The following is a 22113-nucleotide window of genomic DNA, read 5'->3' as shown; positions in this document are numbered from 1 at the left end:
TCCATCAAGGATGGATTCCTGACTTTTGATCTCCAGATATTTCCTGCTGGCTTTGCCAAAAATGGGGTTCCCTGAGGCCTGAAAAGGGCAAGGCAAAGCACAAGGCTTCAACGTGCAGCTCCACCAGAACCTTCCCAGGAGCACAGGCATTCCAGACTGCTGGAAACCCTTAACCCAGGCAGCATGTGAACAGACTAAGGAACAATCACGTGTACCTGCGGGCTCTCTGAGTTCTCAAGAGGAACAAAGGGAGCCGAACAAAGGGAGCGTTCTGCAGGTGAAATAGGACTCATTACCACATCCACAGGCTCTGGTAAGTCAAGTGGCTCCAGTGTGAGTGGTTTTCCAGAAAAGCAAGCTGATTTCAAGGTCTACACCACCTGGACAGTCATTTTGGGAGCCACAGCAGGGATGGAGTGGAGGGCAGGAACAATTGTGTGCTCTTCCCACAGCGAAAATGAAACTCTACAGCTCTCCACAGTCCCAGGTGGGCACCAGTGGCTCAAGGAGATGGGAATTGTTCCCACACTCACCATAGCAATGCCTGTCTTCTGATGGTGCCCCACGCCTCCATCCACTGCCCGGACAATGAGGATGTACTCGGATTTGGCCTCCCGGTCCAGCAAAGATGTTGTGGTGATTTCTCCTGCAGCCACAGGAGATGACAAGGTTAAAAAATAAACAGTTAAAACCAAGGTCAGGACTGTCCAAGAATGGACTCTTTTTTTGGATCCAAAAGCAGCTTTTTTTTGGATCAGGCAGCTCCTGAACTAACAGGAACCTTCACAGCCAAGCCTTTCCTCAGGATGAGGAGCTGAGTTTCCACGGATGCCTCTGCTGAAGCTCTCAGGCTGACTGAGCAAATGGTGGTGCCTGAAATCTGGCGAATCTCTTAAATTGTGGGACTCTTAAGCAGGGTGACTGGGGGAGAGGAGGGAAGGGTGGGGATGAAAGAAGGAACTGAAAGGAAAAGGGCAGAGCAGGTCCAGAGGCTCACCTGAGCGAGCGTTGATCCGAAAATGCGAGGAGCCTTCCAGGGAGTAGATGATTGACTCCTGCCCGTACTCCCTGGACCGGTCCATGTCCGTGGCATTGAGAAACAGCACCGTGGCTCCTTGAGGCAGAGGCAGAAATGAGGACTGGCATGAGCCAGAACTGCCCTGTGCCCCCACACTGCTCCTGCAGGTCACCCAGACAAGGGGTCCCGTCTCCTGCACATGCACAAAGTGGCCAAACCCCCAGGCCCCACAGCTATGAGACTTTACTGGGCTTTACCTCCCGAAAAGGGATCCCCCACCCCCTTCAGGGCCCTCTGGGAGGCCAGAGAAGGAGCAGGGGTGTGCCCTGTACCTGCCATAATGTCCTCCATGACAGTTATCACGTAGGAGGGCTTGCTGAACGTGGGGGGATTGTCATTTTCATCCTGAAGCAAAGAGAAGGTCGAGAGGCTGGTTGGGAAAAAGGCAAAAGGGTCAAGCAGCTGCAAGAGTCTGGCATGGGGATGCTCCTGGGTGGCTGCATCTCAAGGCATGACCAGTTTAGGACGACAGAGAGGGGAAGGTGGCCCTGGGGGGAGGCACTGGGGCACTGAGCACAGGGTTTCACTGTGGAGGCAGCCGAGGCTGAGGTGAGATGATGGCCAGTAACTCTGCTGACCCTGCACTGGGGATGGCACCGACCACCCCATCACCTCACCAGCCAGCACAGGGCTGAGGAACCACCACCACTGACAGAGGAGCACCTTCTGAGCTGCTATTGACTCTACCACAAGCCTGGGAAGCCTCAGGCACCACATGAAGCATCGTGTACAGACCTGATCCTCCCTCCCTGAGCAGTACAGGGGTGGCTCAGTGTTCCACAAGGTCATGAGGCAAACTGGCCAGGGGAGCTGCTGAGCTTTGGATGCCTTCCTTCCAGAGGAGGAATGTTGTGGGTGCTTTCACAGAGGGCAGCCATAGCATTATTTTGGGGGGAAGCTGGTTTGCATCCTGATGTGCTCCCTCCAAGCCTGTCTTTGCCAGGGACTATGGCCATCCTGGAGAAACCAGGCAGGAGCTTGCAACATACCTCAAAATAGATTTTGGACTGGTTTAAATCTCCCCCAGGGGGCTTTAAATGCTGTTTAACATGGTTAAGAATCTGCCTTAAATGAACCAAACCCAACTGCCTATGGAGAGAAGGACGGAGCTGCCAGGACGTCAAAACACTGTTATGGACCTCTCCATTTCCCTGGGGCTGCCCTGGAGATGATTTCTACCTGGAGACCACAGATGGACCTGCAGGCTCAGCTGCTCCTGCTGCCACCCAACCTGAGATTTGAAGCAATTTCACGTGCCAACGATGCCCATCGTGCTGCAATGAAATTGCCAGCCCCTGCTTTAGTTTCTGAAAGGAGGTGGTCTTTAATCAGCCTTTGAGTCACTCAGATTTGCTGGCGCCTCCTCTGAGGGTAATGAGGAACTTGTTGCCTGTCCCAGTGACGTCCTCACCATCCCTCCTCCTCCTCCTCCTTCTTCTAGGGATCGGTGGGGCTCATCCAGGAGGCCTGGCCAGGTTAAAGACAATGGAGAGGCTGAGTGCAGCTGGACGGGGCTGAGCTGGGGCTCCAGCTGGGTGGACACGAGCCAGAGCAGATGCTGTGTGGTGTCATTAATGTTCCTGAGATCATCAGGCCATGCTCAGCAAGGCCACGGCCCGGCAAGCCTAGTCCCAAGGAGGCAGAGTTTGCTTCTGGCTGGCTCTCCATCTGGCCAGAGCTGGCCTGCACCTGCCTTCTACTCGAGAAGCACATTTCCCACTTCAGCCACAGGAGCTCCAAAGCTCCCCAAGGCACCTGCAGCGATGCCAGACAGAACCCGGCACTCTTCCACTCCCACAGAGGACAGTATCCACCTAACCAGCTAAACCAGCTTCCTGTGCTCTCCTCATCCTCAGCTTTCCTCCCTACAACCTCACCCTCAGACAGCCACTGTATCATAGAATCTGAGAATGGATTGGATTGGAAAAGTCACCCACCCCTGCCATGTCAGGGACACCTTCCACTGTCCCAGGTTGATCCCAGCCCCATCCAACCTGGCCTTGAACACTGCCTGGAACCCAGGGGCAGCCACTGCTCCTCTCAGCAACCTGTGCCAGGGCCTCACCACTCTCACAGGGAAGAATTTCCTCCCAATATCCAGCCTAAACCTCCCCTCTCCTCCAGTCTGAAGCTGATCCCCCTTGTCCTATCACTCCGGGCCATCTCCAAGGATGCTGAGAGTGGCTGACACTCACACCAAGCACACAACCCCTCTCCTCCAGGCACAGGCACACTGTGAGCCGCCGGCTCATGGCCCTGAGCAGGGCATCGGTGGCAGGGAGTGAGGCAGAAACTTATTAGCAGTGCTATTTCCTGGGATCCTGGCGCGGCGCGCACTATTAGTTCTGACTCGGCGGCTCCCTCTACAAAAGCGTATTGTCCCCTAATGGGAAATCTACAAGGCGAGTTTGACTTCTTTATTAAAAACCAACAACCAAAGGATGAAAAAAAATCACCTCCCTCCACACTCTGGTTCTGCCTTCTCACAGCTCTTTTTCCTCAAGTGCCGTCACAAAACACTTCCCCCTCATTTTCTTCCTAGTTTTTGGCTTTTATTTCTTTTCTTTTTCCAGCTGAGAGAAATTCCCTTTGGTTGAGAGCGGGAAAAGTGACAGCTACTTAAACTCTGCCAGCTACAGACCCAACCCAGAGAGATGACCCACTGAAGTGTGGTCTTGAAAAAGAGATGTTTATGCTGTCGAAAGCCCAGTGTGGGAAGGATGTATTTAACCACCACTAACTCCCTGGGCACTGCCTTGTTCCCCCTCTCTCGAGCACGGCGAGGGATCTGAAGGAGAAACATGCTCATGGGACTTCATTCCCATCTTACAGCATCGCTGGCTTTATCTCCTTCACTTTCCCAGACTGACGCTGCTGCCAGCCTGGCAGAGATCCCACAGCTGCAAGACTGACACGTTATCAACCAAACTGTCTCCATCACTGACACCTCCGTGCAGACACCCTCAAACCACAATGTGCCTCAAAGTGACACGCTGATCTGATCTTCCCGAGGAATGCTGCGATGCTTTGAGTCTCCCAGCAGAAACCCCTCCTCCAGAGGGATTTCCACACTGCTCCTGCTCTGCTCCTCACCCCGTGGTTAGCTGTGGCACGAGACACGTACGACACAGACACACACGAGACACGTGAAATAGGAATCCACACATCCTCCACGGGGTGGGATAGACTTGCTGGGTTATTGAGGAATTAATAGCACTGCTATGGAGCAGTTGCAGGGGGAGCACAAGGGGAATGCCAGGCACTGTACTTACAAACACCTCGATGGTGACGGGGACGGTGCTGTTGAGCGGCGGGTTGCCGGCATCCTTGGCCATCACCGTCAGGTAGATGACCCCGTTGGCCACCTGCTCATAGTCCAGGGGGTGGTTCACGCTGATCACTGGAAGGATGCAGAGTGGGGGGGTCAGGGGAGCAGGATGTGACAGGCTCAGGGGTGCCCCTGTGGTGCCAGGAGCAGCACCTACCTCCGTACCCTTCTGACACCGTGATGTCGAAGTAGTCGCGGAAGGCAGACGCCTGCACGATGCTGTAGGAGATCTGGTTGTTTGGAGGGGAGTCCTCATCAGATGCCTAGGGTGTGAGCAGAGGGAATACATGGGCATGGGAGCTGTGCTAGGGAGAGCTGAGGGGATGGGAGGTGCAGGCTGGGCCCAAGGAGACTGGAAAAGTGATGGAGGGAGCTGTGCCCATCAGGGCCCTGAGGGGATCTGTAAACCAGCCTCCTCTCGCCTACTTCTCTCATGCAAGAAAGAAACTGATTGTTGGGACCTGCTTTGGAAGGTGTCTGTTAAACCCATCACAGGCACTGATCATTTTAAACTGACAGAGAGGGGTTTAGATTAGATATCAGGTAGAAATTCTCCCCTGTGAGGGTGGTGAGGCCCTGGCACAGGTTGCCCACAGAAGCTGTGGCTGCTCCATCCCTGGAAGTGTCCAAGGCCAGGCTGAATGGGGCTTGGAGCAACCTGGTGGAAGATGTTCCTGGCCACAGCAGGGGGTTGGAACTGTCTGAGCTCTAAGCTCCCTTGCAACCCCAACCATCCTGTGATTCTAACCAACTCCTGTCCCCCTCCTGCACATCCCAAGCGGAGGAGCCATGGCAGTCCCTCACCCGGAGCCTGACCACCTGGGTGACGGAGGGCTCGTTCTCCCGCAGGGCCCCCAGGTAGGCCTCCTTCTGGAAGGTGGGGACATTGTCATTGACATCCAGGACGTTGATCCTGACGCGCCCCGTCGTCTCCTCCCCGCCGCCGTCGCGGGCGATGACGGTCAGGGTGTAGCGCTGCGTGGTCTCAAAGTCCAGCCGAGCTGTCAGGATGATCACACCCGTGTCCTTGTCCAGGGAGAAACTGAGGGGACAGCAAAGGAAGGGGAAAAAGCCTTGGTGACCACACACTGGAGAGGCAGCGGCCTGACAGCGTGAAGTTCGTGACTTTTTTCTGCAGGATATTAGGTCCCAGAGCACCTCCAAGAGCTCCACACAGCTGAGCAGTGAGCAATCCTCAGTGCTGCTCCACAGGCAGAGAAAATGGGTGCAGAGGCCCCCAGATCTGTTCTGCTGGGCAGCCCATGTATGCTCCCCAACTTTCCACCACAGGTGTTGCTCCAGGGCCGACAACTCGCAGTGAAACCATTGACTGGTCTCCAGCAGTGCTGGTGCCTGCAGCTCCCAACTTAGCAAAGCAATTAAACATGCTGATTGAACAGGCATCAGGCATGTGCTGAGCTCACACCTCTGGGAGACAGCACAGACAGGGGATCATAGGGCATCTCACAGGTGGGACATAACCAGTGCCTTTAATCGCCCTGTGACTGCCTACTGGGGATAGAAGAGGATTTTGGAGGATCAAACTCCTGCCAGTCAGTCACACTTACCGGTCAGGGTCATCGCTGAAGAAATAACTGACTTTCCCATATGTGCCCACATCATTGTCAGTTGCCTGGAAAACATAAAATTTAATTAATAAATGAAGATATTTATGGAAACGTTGCATTGAACACTCCTCTGCAGACCTGGTGTGCTGCCATTTATCCCTCAAGAGCTGCAGGGCAGAGGCTGTTTGCACTCCCCTGCTCACCCCTGACTCCCAGCCTGCCCTAGCTAACAGCCCTCCATCAACATTCCTCAGCATCTCTCCCAAAACCTTTGGCAGTGGGAAAACTTACACCTACTTACTTTCCCTGACACACCAAGCCAACCTGGGAAGCACACCTGAAATAAAAATCCCCATGGATAATTCCTGAGGGCCACCCTTCCTTTCCCCGTGAAGGCAGAAAGCTGGGACTCTGCAGCCACAGCTCCTATCCTTCCCTGTGCATTCCAGAGCTGCTTGCATGGCCTGGTTTTTGGTAGCAGGGGGCCACAGAGGTGGCTTCTGTGAGAAGCTGCTGGAAGCTTCCACCATGTCTGGCAGAGCCAATCCCTGATGGCTCTGGAGGTGGACATGCTGCTAATTGGCCAAGGCCACTTAGAGATGATGGTAATGCCTCTGTGATGACAGATTTTAGAAGAAAAGCAGCTGGAGGAGGCTGTGCTCCAGTGGAAGACCCAGTGGAGAGAAGAGTCCTGCTCCCAGGCTGGAGCAGCCTGTCCTTGGAGGGCTGCACCCCATGGAAGAGTGACCCATGTCACAGCACTTTTGGGATGACTGTCTGCCCGTGGGAGGGACTCAGGCTGCAGCAGGTAAGGTAGGAGTGCTGCTCATGAGATTTGGACCCATGCCAGAGAAGTTCGTAGAGAACTCCCATGGGAGGGACCCCACTGTCTCACAGGGGAAGGACTCCTCTCCCTGAGCCAAGAAGAAAACCTCGAGTGATGGACTGACCCAAACCCCTACAGCCTGTCCCCTGTGCTGGCAGTGGGAAAGAGTAAATAAAAGGGCTTATTTTTAAGGGCTTACTTTACTTCTCATTATCCTGTGATAATGAGATTATCCTGTGATTTTGTTAGTAACAAACTCACTTTGTACCTGCCCTTGGAGTGTTTTCTCCCAGTCCTTATCTCAACTCATGAACCCTTTGTTAATTTTTTTTCTCTCCTCTGCCCAGCTGTGGCAGGGGAAGGTAAGTGAGCAGCTTTTGTGGGTGCCAGTGTCAAACCACAACAAGAGTAGAGGAATAAAAACCTATTGCACTTCAGAATGGCCCCCCAGGTAAAAATACAGATCTGGAAAAGCAAGGAATAGTGATTTTGGTCTTGCTTTCCACAAAGAAGCCCTTCTGGGGGTGCAATCTGCTGCATTCCCACAGATGGAGTGGCTTGGGATGCTGTGGGATGCACCTACTCCACTGGCAGCTGCTGGAGCTGGAGCAGGCTGGTCACGGCTAAATGACCAGCACCTTCTGGGGAAGGTGTTCACAACTCACTGTGTCAGCTCTGGATGAGCAAAGCAAGATTTATTTGTGTTTCAAAGTCTTTGCTCGAATGAATATATAAAACATGCATGAGTGGCAGCAGGAAAAAGGAGCAGAAAATTTTATTTTTAGGTGAGGAAAGCGGAATGCAATCCCCAAAATATCCTTTTTCTCCCCCAGTATATTTTCTAAATTGAGTCCTGTCTGGATTACTTAGAGACCAACAGGTCTGTGAAGAAGCAGGGTCAAAGACACATTTTATGTCCAGATACCAGGAAAAGGCTGTATTTTAGGAGTGGCATGGAATACAGCCTGTTCCCAAAACTTTCCTGATTTATTGACAGCCTTGATTACCCTTGACAGCAGAGTAGGAGCTTGAGCACAGCTTTACCCCCTTGTGCTGCTCCCCTGCCACACCACGGGGTGATGTAAAGAGCAAAAGGCAGGATAACCAGACAGGATTATTTAATCTTTCCTCTCCAAACACCTTCCCAGGCTGAGAAGTGCCTGCTGCCAGCTGAAGGGTGCTCTGGAGGATCCAGCCTTCCAGACCTACTGATTTTGCTGATTTTCCTCTCTACCGCTGCAATGAGATTTCCTTTCCATGGGCATTGGAATTGTGTTGGGTAAAATGCAACAAATCTGGAAATCTGCCTGGAGAGATGCCCAGAGAGCGAGCAGCACCCACTCCTGGGGGACAAGTCCCTCTGGAGTCCATCTTCCCTCCCAGAGGACATCCATGGAGGTGCTCCATCCCAGGCAGAGCGTGGCAACTCTTCCATATGGAAACACTTGGAGAGAAGGGGGGGTCACCCCACCATCTGCCCACACCAGAATCCTTCAGCCAACTCATTCTGGGCTTAATCCCCCACCCTAACACCTGACACCAGCCCCTTTTTTGGGTCCTCTGTCCCCAGAATCCTTGAGCACTTCAAGGATATTTAGCACTGCCAGCCCTCAACCTCCAGCCAGGATTTTTCCTATCCATTACTTCTGTGCCCACAACTGCTGTGAATTCCTCGGTTCCATTCATTCCTAAGTGGCTGGTGCGAGAGCAGAGCCCAGAAAAGCATTTTCCATGCACCTGGATGGGCTGGTGATGAGATAATGATTTACAGGGGGTCTGACAGTACCAGAAAGCACGGGCAAAACGAATTCCCTTCATTTGGCCCCATACAATTGCACTCGTAAGTGCTTATTGCAGTGACAGACAACACTGGGAAAGTGTAATTTTCTTCTGACGAGAGGAAAAAAAAAAAAAAGATAGGGAAGGAGGAAGGTTAAAAGAAGGTTAGTGAGGAGGGAATGGGAGCCCTGGGGAGAGGGGAGCCAGGAGGGTGGCTGGACCACAAGCTGTGATGACATCAAAAGTGCCAGTGAGGCAAAAATCTCCTCTCCTGAGCAGCCAGGAGGATGGGCAGCCTGACTCTGCCCCATCCACCACCTCACCAGCCAGGCTAATTAATGTCCCTGATTTACACCAGGGAGGTGGAAGGTGAGGCCGGCTGGATGGCTTTCCTGGCAACTGAACATCATGGAGATAATGCTGGGCAATGGAGCAGGTTAGTTGAGCGTGACAGGGAACATGCTAAAAAAAAAAGCCAAACCACGCACTCTCAGCATATTTAATTTGGGATCTTCACCTGTTTCTGCATTACCAAGCTTTTTCCCCTCTAAGGGTAAAAAAGGATGCTCAGCTGCTCAAGCCCCTGGGGAGGCAACACACACTCCCTTTGCAGAGTGATGCCGAGGGCTGTGAGAGAGCACACGTCTGCAGAACACCCCAAATCCCACCGAGCTGTCAGCAATCCCAGGGTACCAGCTGTTTTCCTGTGGCTTTTCCCAATCACTGATTTGTTTTCCCCCCCAGCATGAAAGCATCCATCCCCACAGCCCGGGGAGGAAAGGCAGCTGGCTGGAAGTTTCTCGGGGTTCCACCTGGAGAAGCAATCAAATGGCTTTTACGGCTCTCCTCTCCTGCCCGGAATATTAAAGTGGGATTTGCCCACTGGAGCCTGCAAAAGGGCAGGAGGAAAACGCAGGTCCACATCTGTACTTTTATGAGCTGTCACCAGCACAGACCATTTCTAAAAAAATCCCACATTTGCGCAGCTAAACTCTGGGAGAGTGGCAAGAAGAGGAAGCCTGGATAACCCAAAGGATTAATTTACTGAGCTGCAGCATGGTGTGGGCACCCAGCACACAAATCACACAAAAATACCCACGGCCTGGCTCTCTGTCCGTCTGCACAAATATTTGGGATGTCTCCTTTTGTCCCACCAAGGGCCATCACATCCACCCTTCCCCACCCGCAGGCCAGGCCAGCAGAGCAGGAGACAAAAGCGAGGAGCTGGCGAGCGGCTCTGCTCTCGTGGGCAAATCTGCAGGAAAGGGCATGTCGTCCAATTTGTTCAGGAAACAATAGCAATGTTTGACATGTCATCAGGATTGATGGAGCAGAAATTTACATGGGAGAATTCAGTTTTAAACAGCTCCACGGAGCTTCACCCGGTAATGGTTTAGACATTCATCATCCGCCAGACCCACTCAACGACTCCTTAAACTGCCGGAGATTAACTCTACTTGCAGCAGCTTCAGAGAGCACGGCAGGAGGAGTCGGCAAGGGCTTAAAGAACCAAGAAGAGCCTTCGAGGTGGCTCAGATCCCCCACGGAGCCCCTGGGATGGCAGTCCTCCTCCCAAAACTGTCAAGACAGGGATGAGCAGCTGGAAGTTGGTTGCAGGGGTGAGCAGAGCGCATTGGAATGATGATCAGGGCTGCCATGTCCTGCCTGGCTGAAGAGCTAAACCCTTCCCACCTTTCCCACCGGAGCAGGTTCCAGCTCTGTTTGTTCTCCTTCGCCCTTTTTGTTTTCCCTCCCTCACATGCACAAAGCAGGAAATAAAAATTGATGGGGAACAAATTGCTTTGGCCAGAAGCTCTCTGCTTAAAAGAGTTGTGGCAGGAAAGCAATTACAGGACGTCAAAAATCTGTCAGGCTCCTGGAGTGACCGGGCAGAGCCTCGTCCCTGCCTGCTCCAGCAAGATGCCTGTGGCTTGGGAAAGCAAACAGAAGGAGGATTCCCACCTGCTTCCTAGTTTTTTTTTTTGTTTGTTTTCTAAGACAGTGAGGCAGATCTAGTTGCTGCTTGGGGCTGACTGGGCTGCCACAGGCTGCTCAGACTGTGGTACAGGAATTCCGGGGTGGGAAGCCATGCCCTGGCGTCCGACTGATTTTTGGAGTCACCAAAACCTGCATGTATTAAGTAGGCAGCCATCCAAACATCCCTTCCTCAAGGCAACCTCAGGTCCCAGGGGAATAACAGCTAACTGCTGGTAGCCACTGGGATTGGGATTTGATTTGTGATTTGGAGGAGACAAATGTGAAGGGCCAAGGGCTTCCATGAGATGCAATCACCGGGCTGTGAAAGCTGAATGGAAAACCAATGGAAAACCTACTTAAAGTTATTATGGAATGACTTCAGTCGGAAAACAGCTCTTTTGTCAGCACTGCCTGGCCCGGCCGTGCTCTCTCCCAGGCTTTTACAGAGAGTTTGCCCGGTGGGAGGTGGCAATCAGAGCCGGTGGCTGGCTGGCACTGGAGCCCAGTGGCTCCAGTGATTAGCTGGGAAAGAGGGAGAGGGGAATCAAGGCAATGCTGGGCTGCCACCGCTTCCCCAGCAGCTCCAAGCCCTGCCCAGGGCCAGCCAGATCAATTGGCGCTAATGACCCCGGAGGGCTGCGCTGAACCCGGCTAGGGGGGAAAAATAGTCAATCAACCCCCCTGGGAATGGCAGAGCTTTTCCCCACCTCTTCTGCCAGCCACCAGGGAAAACAAGAGCCTTCCTGATTGTGTTTTATAACAGCAGCCCCTGCAACATCAGCTCCACACAGGCGAGGTTAACACTTGCCTGGGCAGCCGTGATTTAGCGGGCAGTGATTTACTGTAGCCAGGCTGCTGGAATGGCTGGAGACCAGGCTTTAAAACACCAGGTGACAGAAGATGGCCCAAAAGTGAGATAAACAGGCTCTTCCAGCGTGGGTTTTCACTGGTGACACCCAAGACCATTTAAATGTCCACGGGTTTTACTGGAGCTGTGTGTGAGTCCTCCACTAATGAACTGCATTGATTTCATATTCTCCTGTTGTCCACCTAAATGGCAAGTGGCACATCTCAGCGATTAAATAACCCCACAATTGCCTGGCCTGACATCTCAATCACCTCACTGTTGGGTCTCTAATGAATTTTACAGCCCAGCAAAATGGAAGAAATTAAGGTCAAAGTCTGGTGGAAGAAATATAAATTCTCAATGATCACTAAAGTGTTTGCAAGCGCTCTGGGAAGCCGATCACGCCACCCACCATCTGCAACTGCACCTCACCCAGTGAGAGGCCCAGCAGGCACAGAGGGGATAGAAGCAAAGGAGGAGGGATGGGCTGAACAGGTCCTTGCCATGAGATGGATATGAACGTGTTGCATCCCAGCCTGCAGAAAGGGAATGGCAAAACCCAATTGATTTGCACATCTAATGGCTCCCGAACACCCAGTTCAGTCAAATTACCATCCTCTTCACACACCAACCTCAGCATGTCAGCAGCACCAGGGGCAGCTCAAGGTCATCTGTCCAGGGGTGACACAGCCTGTGTCTCAGTGTCACTCAGCCAACAGCACTCCCTGAGTGCTGATTCCCATGGGAGCCTTTTGCTTGAGGAAACCATCTTGGGTGCTTTGGGAGATACTGAGGGCAGCTTTGAAAACAGATTAAAATCCCAGGAGTGTTGGCTCCGTAGGAGCTTCGTGGGTGTAAAAGCATGAGGAGTCTGGGAGAGGATGCATCAAGGTGAAGACAGTGATGGCCCTAAAGGGACTGCTGAGAAGGAGGTGTGAGGCCAGGCTGTTCACATGGCAAAGAGCATCACCTTGGGAACACTTCTCCCTTGAACTCTCAGCCACATCCCAAATCACCAGGCAAAGCAAGCAGCAAAGGAAAACCACCCAACCCCATCTCCTGCTGGGAACAGTGAGAGGCATGGGGGGGAATCCTGTTGCCTGGTTTGTGCAATTTGAACAGGAGCAGGGCTGCATTTGCTTCCTGATTTTCTTTCCCCTCTCATGGGCTGAATTGTTGGGTTTTTTCCTTTTTTTTTTTTTTTTTTTTTTTTTGGGCAGGGGGAAGGGGCCAGGCTGTGATTTTGTTTTGTTTTCCCACCTCTGCTCTAGCTGTGCATTTTTCCTGACAGCTCCATCAGGACAGGGAGAAGCTGCACAAGCTGCAATAAGTGTCTCTCTCTCTCTCCCCTCAGCTCTCGGGCTGTCATGATTCCTATTCCACCCCATTTCGGTCTCACGGATTGATATTTAGATTAAAGAGATAAACACAGCCAAAGAGCACTGGGCCCTGACAGAAAGACGAGGACTTCAGATCTGTCAATCACTCCTGGTAACTCCCTCCTCCCCTTCCCTTTATTTACAGAGCTGGCTTGATAAGAATATTTAATGGGAACAAGGAGTGCAAGCATATTTTTATACTTGTAAAAACCCAAGGAGCACGCAGGAAGAAGCCAAGCCATTCATGTTTAACTTTCCAGGCAATTTGGAATCATCTGCTTTGATTATTTAACTCTTTACTGTTTCTTGTGTTTGCAGTTTTCCTCTCCTCTTGCAGATAAAGGATTCAATTTTCTTTTAAGCGGCAGGGAAATTGGAAGAGATTTTGTTCTGTTTAAGCACAGCTGGAGATGGAGCACTGGGGAGGGGGGATTGAGAACAACAAGATCAATTAAGATGCTGACAGGGAGGGAGAGCTGTGTGGGCCACAGGTGGGGAGAAGGGCTGGAAGAAAGGACAAAGCCCAGGCTTGGAGGACATCAGAAACGTCCAGCTGAGAGTTCTCCAGCCTCCATGAGCTGCTGCTGAGCCACGCTTTCATATTCCCACCAGTGCCCTCTGGATACCCTCCTGCTTTCTTAGATCCTCTCCGCATGTCTGAGCCTCTGCAACACCCAGGCTGCCCCAGACATTTGGCAGTCCCCAGCTACCACCACCCTGTCCATTCCTCCTCTGCAGCAAGGACTTTCCAGGATATTTTCCATCCATATAAAGCAGAAGGAAAGGAGGAAGCTGGGCTGGGATTTCTCCCAGTGTTTCCCCACCCTGTGCTTCCATAACCCATGTGAGAAGGCAGAGGAGGTGCAAGGTACTCCTAAGGTAGGTGGGGCAGGTGACTCTCCGCAGAGCAGGACACAAACTCAACCCCCTGAGCAAAATGTGGAGGGTCAGTGCGTTGAAGAAGGTTGAGAAGCCCTGTGCTGCCCTCATGGTGGCACCCCTGCTGACCACCATGAGACAATGGGCTGCACCAGCCTCTGTTCCTAATGCTGAGAGAGCATCCCAGGTGCCATGGAGGGGCCAGGGGATGGTTTATCCCACTCTGATTCCCCATGGAAGATCCTTGGATGCTTTTTTATCCATCCACTGATTTGCAAGGTATTTCCCCACCTCAGGTAGGGGAAATACCCCACCTGAAGGCAGGTGTGTCCTGATTCCATGCAACCTTCCCAAAATTACGAGCAGTGTAGGTTTTCTCTTGTGGCTGGTCCACAAGTCACCACCACCACGTGAGAGAGAAACAGAGCTCAGGGTGAGCCTCTCACCCACCAGCACCTCCGAGCTGCAGCCTCCACTACTGCCTTTGCTCCCCAACTGCTTCTGCCCCCCTGCATTCATTTGTTCTTCAAGAAAAAGGGGAAAGAAAAGCTTTGGAGATCACCAAGAAACAACAGACAGTGGCAGCTCCACAGGTGCTGGGGGACAGAGAGCGCTCTTGGCCACAGGGAGGGCGGGATGCAGGGTGGGGTGAGTCCTGAAGGGAACCAGAAGAATCCCCAAAGGCTTGCAAAGCCTCATTCCACCCACATCAGGGCTGGGACAAACCCAGAGGGATGCAACTCTCTGGGCATCCCACAGTGGCTTTGGGATGGCTGCAAAGGAGCGTGATGGGATGTAGGAGTGCCGTGAGGGGATGCTGGAGCCCACAGACCATGGCACTATCCCTGCCAAACTCAAAGGCTGATGGCTGATTGGGAAGGTGATTTGCATCCTAAATAGCTGTTTATTGATGTCTGCAACTCTCCTTGCCAGGGTGGGAAAAGTACATTATTACTTTCTTGTTGACTGGCGTTTACAGCTGGCTGGAAAGAACAGGAAAGAAAATCAGGCCGGGATTGATTTTCCCATCCCCAACAGGAGGCCAAAGAGAGATGGAGGCAGCAGAAGAAAACTGACAGCTGGGTGGTAAAGGAGAGGAACTTTGCCAACCAAATTAAAGGTTGATTTAATGAGGAGAGTAATGGAAGGTTAATTAGCACATTTACTTCATTAGGTTCTTACTAACAAGGCTTCTCCAGAGGAAGTGCAGTGGCAGGGAGGGGGAAGATGAGAATCCAGGTGAATGGATGGGCTGGGGATGATGTTCAGGGAGGGAACAACCCATGGAGGGTAGGAGAAAGGGACTGCTCATTAATGTGAACCCTTATGTGTGTGTGTGTATATATATATATATATATTGAATGCACACACAAACATAAGACTACACAGGCTAAAGCATTTACCAAAAACACAGGGACACCATCTCTTCACCTCCTCCATCAAATAATCTGAAAATTTTAGCCCAGATTTCATTAAAAAACCAGGGAAAGTAGTGGGGTTTTTTACACACAAGACTGCCTTGGAGATCCAGGTTATCAAGCCCCAAGGGAACACGGTGCTTATTTTACCTGCCTTGCCACATATCACAAGACACAGAGAATCATTCCTGTGCTGAAATCGATGCCTGCTGGTTGAATTGGGCACCAGAATTTATAATCTGAGGTCTGCTGGAGATGTTCACACTGTTTTTGAGGGTCTCCAAAAGATAACTCTGGAAAGCCCACCAGCAGCTTGCTCAAAAGTAATTTTATTTTTTTTTTCATGTGTGTGTGTGTGTGTGTGTCTGTATTTAAAGCTCTGGTAAGTCTTCGCATCCATTTCAGACTTCCTGAGGGTGGTTGTCATCAGGACAAACCCAGCCTCACCCCAGGCCAGAGGTGTTTCAGGGCAAGGAGGACACCAAAGCAAGGCCGAGCGCATAACCTCACAGGGATTTGGGAGGAGGCTATCCCACAGAGAAGGAAGTCATGAACTCAGCAAGGATTTGGGACAAACAGCTACACAACCATCCCAGATGATGTGGTTTCCAAAGCATGGCTCATCTATCTGATCCATGCCTGACCTGGCTGGAGTCAGGAAGAGCTGGCAGGACAGGATCAGGAACAGCAGGGGCTAATGCCTGCTGGAAGGTGCTTGTGTGGGGCTTGAAGGAGGGCAAGTGGGCAATTCATTCCCTGCAAACCCCTCCATGCCTCCCTGTCCCACAATGAGGACTTTTCTGTCTCGTTACACAAAACCACTCAAACCCATGGAGAAGAAGGTGAAGAAGAAGGAGCAGCCTCCACCCCAAAAACCTCCATCTTGTTTGTATCTATTACTATATTCTAAAACCTTAAACTCTAATTTTCCCACCCTGTGATATCACACACTTTTACTCAAACTCCACACCCACAATCCCAGTTCCATCATTCCATTCTGGAAGCCTTCTCCACGGCCTCAGGTCAAATGCAGTGTTCTCTTGGGGGTCAGTGCCTGTCAGCACAGAAAGTCTGAAATTCTCAGCATTAGGGTTCCAGCAGGAGAGCAGGAAGGGGGTGAGCAGCATCCCCACAGCTCTCTGCTGCTTGCCAGCCAGCTGATGGAGCCCACAGCCACTGATCCCAGCTTGTGCAGCCAAGCCAGACCGGGGCAAATAAAGCGGAGAGGAGGGATCACGGAGCTAGGATTACTTTCCACACTTCCCTGGAGAACCATTTTTCTCCAGACACTTCAAGGCAAATCAAATGCATTGTTGTGTTAAAAACAAGTTACTCTTGGTTTGTTTGGGCTTTAATGATTTTGGTTATCGGAGCTTTTCAGGAGGACTTTGCTGTGCAGATCTGTGGAGTACGAGGAGCTTAAGGAGATCTCCCGCCCCTTAATTCCTGCCTCCTGCTGGGTCGTCTTAGCCCCCTTCCCCATTCTCCAGGTCTAGCAAATCCATCAGCAACTGGAGCACAGCTTTGGGAGGCCCCTGGCAGCTGCTGGCAAAGCAGCAGTATCCAAAGGAAGGTTTGGAGAGGCACTATGCTCCCTACTGTCGCAGCCTGGAGCTCTGCAGTGAGGCAGGACCCCGAGATTCCACGGGCTCTGCACCTTCCCTGAGCCTCCTGGCCAAGCACCACCCCAGGGGCAGGAGGGGAGGCTGGGCTGAACTGCCCCTCCTCTCCCTGTTGGAGAGAGCTCACTGGAAGCTGGGCTGGGTGTTGGTGTCCTCAGAAGCAAGGCCATGTTTATGTAGCTTCTTCCAGCCAAAAAAACTTGCCAGCTGAAAGCTCCCTCCTGCTCTCCCCCTGGCCAGGTTGCAGAAGAGCTCCTCAGGGGAGCCCCACCAGAACGAGCCCAGGGGACTGCTTCCAAACTCTCCACTGCTTCCAAACCCTCCACTGCTTCCAAACCCTCCATGCCTGGCAGAGGAAGGAGCAGAGACCTGGGCAGCTATGTCTGATGCCAGAGCAGCACCAGTGCCCTTCACAGCCATTGGGCACGGAGCCCTCAGACTGCCCTTTCTTCTCCTGTCCCAGCTGAGGTGCTAAAGGAGGGCTTGTGAAGCAGTGGCATTGCATTGCTCCCAGCTGCTGGCAATGAGCCTGGAGCAGGATGGAGAGTAACAGGCTTCTCCTGCCTCTGGACTCAAGCACCTAAGGATTAGCAGAAGGTGTCCCTGCCCACAGTGGTGGAGTTGGAATTAAATCAGCTTTAAAGGTCCCTGCCAACCTAAAGCATTCTATCACTCTGGTCATGGCTCCAGCTGGGCACAGCCATCCATACCCCCAGCATGGTCCTTCCCCAGAGCTTCCTATCCCAGAGCCCCACACCCTCTGCCCCGAGCCAGAGCAGGCACCACACCTCACCACACCTCTCCAGGGTCCATCCTTCCAGCCTGCTCCTATTAGGAAAGCCAGCACCCATCAAAGCCACTGGCCACCAGCAGGCAGGAGCTGGTGGGGCTATCAGAGCCCCAGTTAATTCAGGGTGCAGTGTATGTTCTCTCTGCCTCGTTCCTGGAAGGCATGAAGCTATACTGGCTGCCTGCTTGCTCAAGAAGTGTGAAATTCTTTCCCTGACCTTTTCTGTTATGTTATTAAAAGGCTTCATGGCCAGTTGTTTCAGAAAAAAAAATGTATTTCAATATCTGGTGGTACTGGGGCAGAACTGGCCCATCTCTTCAGGATGAGCTCTGCTCACCTGCCTGCTTTGCTCCTGCTTCACAGAAGGTGTTTGCTGCTGTGTGGGACCTCCAAGCCTTTCCAGCCTGCCTTTTCCTGGCACAGCAGGGGAGGGAAAAAACGAAGTTTGCATTAAGAGAGGTCTCTAACAACTGCAGAGGCCTGGACAGGCTGCTTGTCCTTCAGTCATCACGGATGTGCAATGGACATGTAACTCCAAACAGCCACGATTTATGTGGCCTGGAAGCTTAGGTTGGAGTAAGGAGCCCTTCACAATGCAAAACCAGGAATGTCTGGCCTAAGTGGCTTATCACATGTGTAAACAGTCATGGAATCATTAAGGCTGGAAATGGCATTGAGTCCAGCCATGAACCCAGCACTGCTAAGCTCACCACACACCCACAACCAATATTTATGTGTTCTTTGAACACTTCCAAGGATGGTGACTCCACCACTTCCCTGGGCAGCCTGTTCCAATGCCTGACCTTTTTTCTGAAAGAAACGTCTTCTTTTCACTGAAGAAACTTCTCCTAATATCCAATGTAAACCTCCCCTGGAAGAACTTGAGCCTGTTTCCTCTTGTCCTGTCATTGGTTAACTGGGAAGAGAGCCCGACCCCACCTGGCTGCACCCTCCTGTCAGGGAGCTGTGGAGAGCCAGAAGGGCCCCCCTGAGCCTCCTTTTGACCAGGCTGGGCCCCTTTCCCAGGTCCAAGAGCATGGAGGCAGGGGAGAAGGCTGCTTTTGGGCACACTGTGGGCTCCCTGTGGCACAGGGCAGGAGCTGTTCCCATGGAGCCTGGCCTCTCCAGATGTGCTTGTGCAAGCAAATGACCACCTGAGCCTAAACAATAAATGCCATTCAGGCACAGAATTAAACAGATGGATGGATGGACAGGGAGATGGAGGGAATGCTAAGCAGAGAGCAAACAAAGTCTTAGAGGGTGGACAAGGTTGTGCCGTGCCAGGGAAGCGGCTCAGGTTTGACCAGAAATCCAAGGATCTGAGCCCACTCCTCCCTGGGCAAAGGGAAAGAGGCAGGGAGCAGAGAGCAGGCAGCAGCTCTGGGTCCCTGCTGGCTGTCTGCACTTGGGGTTGTTTTACAGTTGATTTATACGTGTAACAGGCAATGTTTCTCTGCTGTCACTGACATGAGGAGCTAAAGTGCTGTAGAAACAAACGGCCATTTGTCACAGCAAATGAAGTCTACTTGTTCTTTCCTTTTGCCTTTCCCTTTCAGCTGGCCATGCTGAGGGCAGCCTGGAGAGGGTGGCATTGAGGAGAGCCTTTTCCCTCCTTTCCTCCACACAGCCCATCAGCCACAGCCAAGGTGGGATAGCCAGGATGCACTCGCGGGAAGATGGACAAACAGCCCATGGGTTTTTGGGCTGCTGGGAGCAATTTATCCTCCTTCCCCAGAACGTTGGCTGGGCAGAAGATCAGTGACCTCCCCTTGCCTCAGCTCCTGTGGTTTTAGCTGCTTGTCTCCCTGCCAGGAAGGTGCTGCAGGCACTGCTCTGTCCTGCCAGCTGTGCCTGGCCACCTCCAGCAGCAGCTGGCACGAAGCCTCCTGCCACCCTTCAGCAGCCACTCACCCAGCCCACACACTCCCCTGTTCATCCCTGCTCACCAATTTCCTTGACCCCACAAGCCAGCTGATTTATCCTTAGCAACCTGAACCCCACTGTCTCTCCAAACTCAGACTTTGCACAAAGAAGCACAAAAAGAGAGGAGCCAACAGAAGCCCCCTTTCATGAGGATGCCATCCAGCAGCCACCAAAGAAGTGGGCATGCCATGTGGCTGGCCAGGCTTTCTCCAAAACCCCATCTCTAATCCCTATGTGTGAATATCCAGGAATATTTCTAAGCAAGTGGAAAAGAAGGAAGAAAAGGAGAGGAGGTATTTATTAGCAAGGAAAGCAGGCTTTTTGTCTGCAGCACGTGGGACAGGTGGAGAGACATGGCAAAGATGGGCAGCGACCAGAGGGCTGCAGCTCAAAGGCCGCAGCAGGAGGAGCTGGTACTTTACGAGGGTTGTTAAAAGTTTGGGATCAGCTGGGAGGGCAATTTGGATTTCAGCACTAATTGCCTCCATTCTGATTTACCATGGAAGATTCAACTCCTGGCATTTTGTGTTCGCTCTGAAATGCTGGCATAGCTGGAAGTTGGGGAAAGAGGAGACGCAGTAACAATCTCATTGTTTAGTGTCTGACGGCCTGACTAGCTAAACATCTGCTTGAAATATTAATAACTGTCAGATGGGAACAGCTCGGGGGCTCTATACAGTTTCATACCATCTGTTTGTAAAGTAAACACACTTACACACAGGCACATGCACCCCACTCTTTTTTCCGGGCTTTTATCCTTTGAGTGGGCATTCCTGCATGGATGGGACACCAGGGGTTGTACCTGGGGAGAGCAGGGGGACAAGGAGGGGGAAGGAGGGCAGCTGGAGCAAATGCATTGGAGAGGGAGCCAAAGCAAACTCATTCACAACTAATGGTAGTGGCAGTACCTGAAGTGTAGCCGGGGGTTTGGTGCTCCCTGCTGTGATATTCCCCGTCCCAGAGGAGCTTTGATGCCTTTTGCAATGGTATTTCAGCACAGGGTTTTGTTGTGGTCCCTCTGTGCCCCACAGAGGTGCTGACACCACTCTCATGCACCAAGAAATGTGTCTTCTCCATGAGGATGAAGAAGGTCTTCTCCAACCCACAGAAGAGGAAACGAGCCCTATGGAAACGCTCCCTGCCATCACCACATCTCTGCCTGTCTCTGTTCTGCTGCCAGCCATGTAATACCACGCTCTGCTAAACAGAGCCATTCCCCTCCTTTTCCATCCTTCACCCTTTTAATGGCATGACCGACCTCAGTTTGGTTGAGGAAGATGATGCTTCCAAAGAGGGCAGTGAGAAAAGCCACACCAGGGGCACCGTGACCACTGGGATTGGTGTCTGCCAATGAAATGCAGTGCATTTCTCTCTTTGAATTCCTGGTGTGGCAGGAAACACACACACATCTTCCAGAGAACGGGAAAGGTCAAGACATCTGCTGCAAAAGCCCATGAGAAGACTACACTCCGCCAACCATCCAACTATTCCTGGTGTGGCAGGAAACACACACAGGTTCCAGAGAACGGGAAAGGTCAAGACATCTGCTGCAAAAGCCCATGAGAAGACTACACTCCGCCAACCATCCAACTTCTGGGGCAAATAAAACGGAGAGGAGGGATCACGGAGCTAGGATTACTTTCCACACTTCCCTGGAGAACCATTTTTCTCCAGATGCTTCAAAGCAAATCAAATGCATTTTTGTGTTGAAAACGAGTTACTCTTGGTTTGTTTGGGCTTTAATGATTTTGGTTATCGGAGCTTTTCAGGGGGGCTTCAGGTTTCCCACCAGGTAAACCCCTCCACCAGCATCTCCTAATGCTCCCTTCCAGGGCTAGCGCTTGGTGGGGGACACCATAAAGCCAACACAGGTGCCAGGGACTTGGCAAAGGGAGCTGGGATGCTCCTACTCACGTGGACCTGGAGGACGGTGGTGCCCACGGTGGTGTTCTCGAAGAGGCTGACATTGTAGAGGACCTTGCTGAACACGGGCCGGTTGTCGTTCTCGTTGATCAGGCTGATTTTCACCCGCGCAAAGCCAACGTGGTCCGGGACGCTCTCGTTTGCAAAGAGCTGGGCAAAATGGGAGGCAAGGGGAGGGTTGGAGACACTGGGAAGCTTGGGAGAGTTACCCATCCTTCTTTAGTGGAGTAAACAAGGCTCTCCTCAGCTCCCTCACCAGCTGAGCCAGCTCAAGGCAAAACACCAACAGAGCTGGACCAGGAGGACGGGGAGGGTTTTGGCACCTGATAGGTGCTCTTAAAACAAAGTTTTATGCTCTATAAAGCTTTTATGGCCCTGCTCTGCTTAAGCTCTTGCAGCTGAGCCTTTGCACATTGGAAAGAGAAAATGCAGAGCAAATCTCTTCCCCACCTCCTTCTTTATTATAATTTCCGATTTTTTGGCTGTTTTGTAGTGCTCCACTGTTTCAGAGTGGGGATTATGATAGAATGGTTTGGGTTGGGAGGAACCTTTAAAGGCCACCTAGCCCACCCTCCTGCCATGGGCAGGAATATCTTCCACTAGATCAGGTTGCTCAGAGCCCCATCCAACTTGACCCTGAGTTTCCAGCAATGGGACATCCACCTCTCTGGGGTGTTCCAGTGTTCTACCATCCCCATGGAAAAAACCCTTCCTTACACCTAATTTAAATCAATCATCAAAAGCCATCCCTCTTTGTCGTTATTGCAACAGGCCCC

At 52.1% G+C, this 22113-nt stretch overlaps 1 protein-coding gene across 1 annotated transcript in view; it reads right to left on the bottom strand.

The window, feature by feature from the left end:
* Window positions 1-22113, bottom strand: part of CDH23 (cadherin related 23) — a 178118-nt gene that overhangs the window by 55572 nt on the left and 100433 nt on the right. Inside the window, exons 11-18 of the mRNA XM_041490062.1 lie at window positions 21329-21487; window positions 5975-6039; window positions 5211-5448; window positions 4564-4669; window positions 4351-4478; window positions 1351-1423; window positions 998-1114; window positions 534-646 (exon numbers count right to left, since the gene is read on the bottom strand). Of these exons, the coding sequence (XP_041345996.1) occupies window positions 534-646; window positions 998-1114; window positions 1351-1423; window positions 4351-4478; window positions 4564-4669; window positions 5211-5448; window positions 5975-6039; window positions 21329-21487 (999 nt within the window). The remainder of the gene's footprint in view (window positions 1-533; window positions 647-997; window positions 1115-1350; window positions 1424-4350; window positions 4479-4563; window positions 4670-5210; window positions 5449-5974; window positions 6040-21328; window positions 21488-22113) is intronic.

This window comes from Pyrgilauda ruficollis, unplaced genomic scaffold (genome assembly GCF_017590135.1).
Source record: "Pyrgilauda ruficollis isolate IOZ18807 unplaced genomic scaffold, ASM1759013v1 scaffold98, whole genome shotgun sequence".
NCBI lineage: Eukaryota > Metazoa > Chordata > Aves > Passeriformes > Passeridae > Pyrgilauda > Pyrgilauda ruficollis.
The sequence above is the reverse complement of the archived record's forward strand: the minus strand, read 5'-3'. Positions and strand labels throughout refer to the sequence as shown.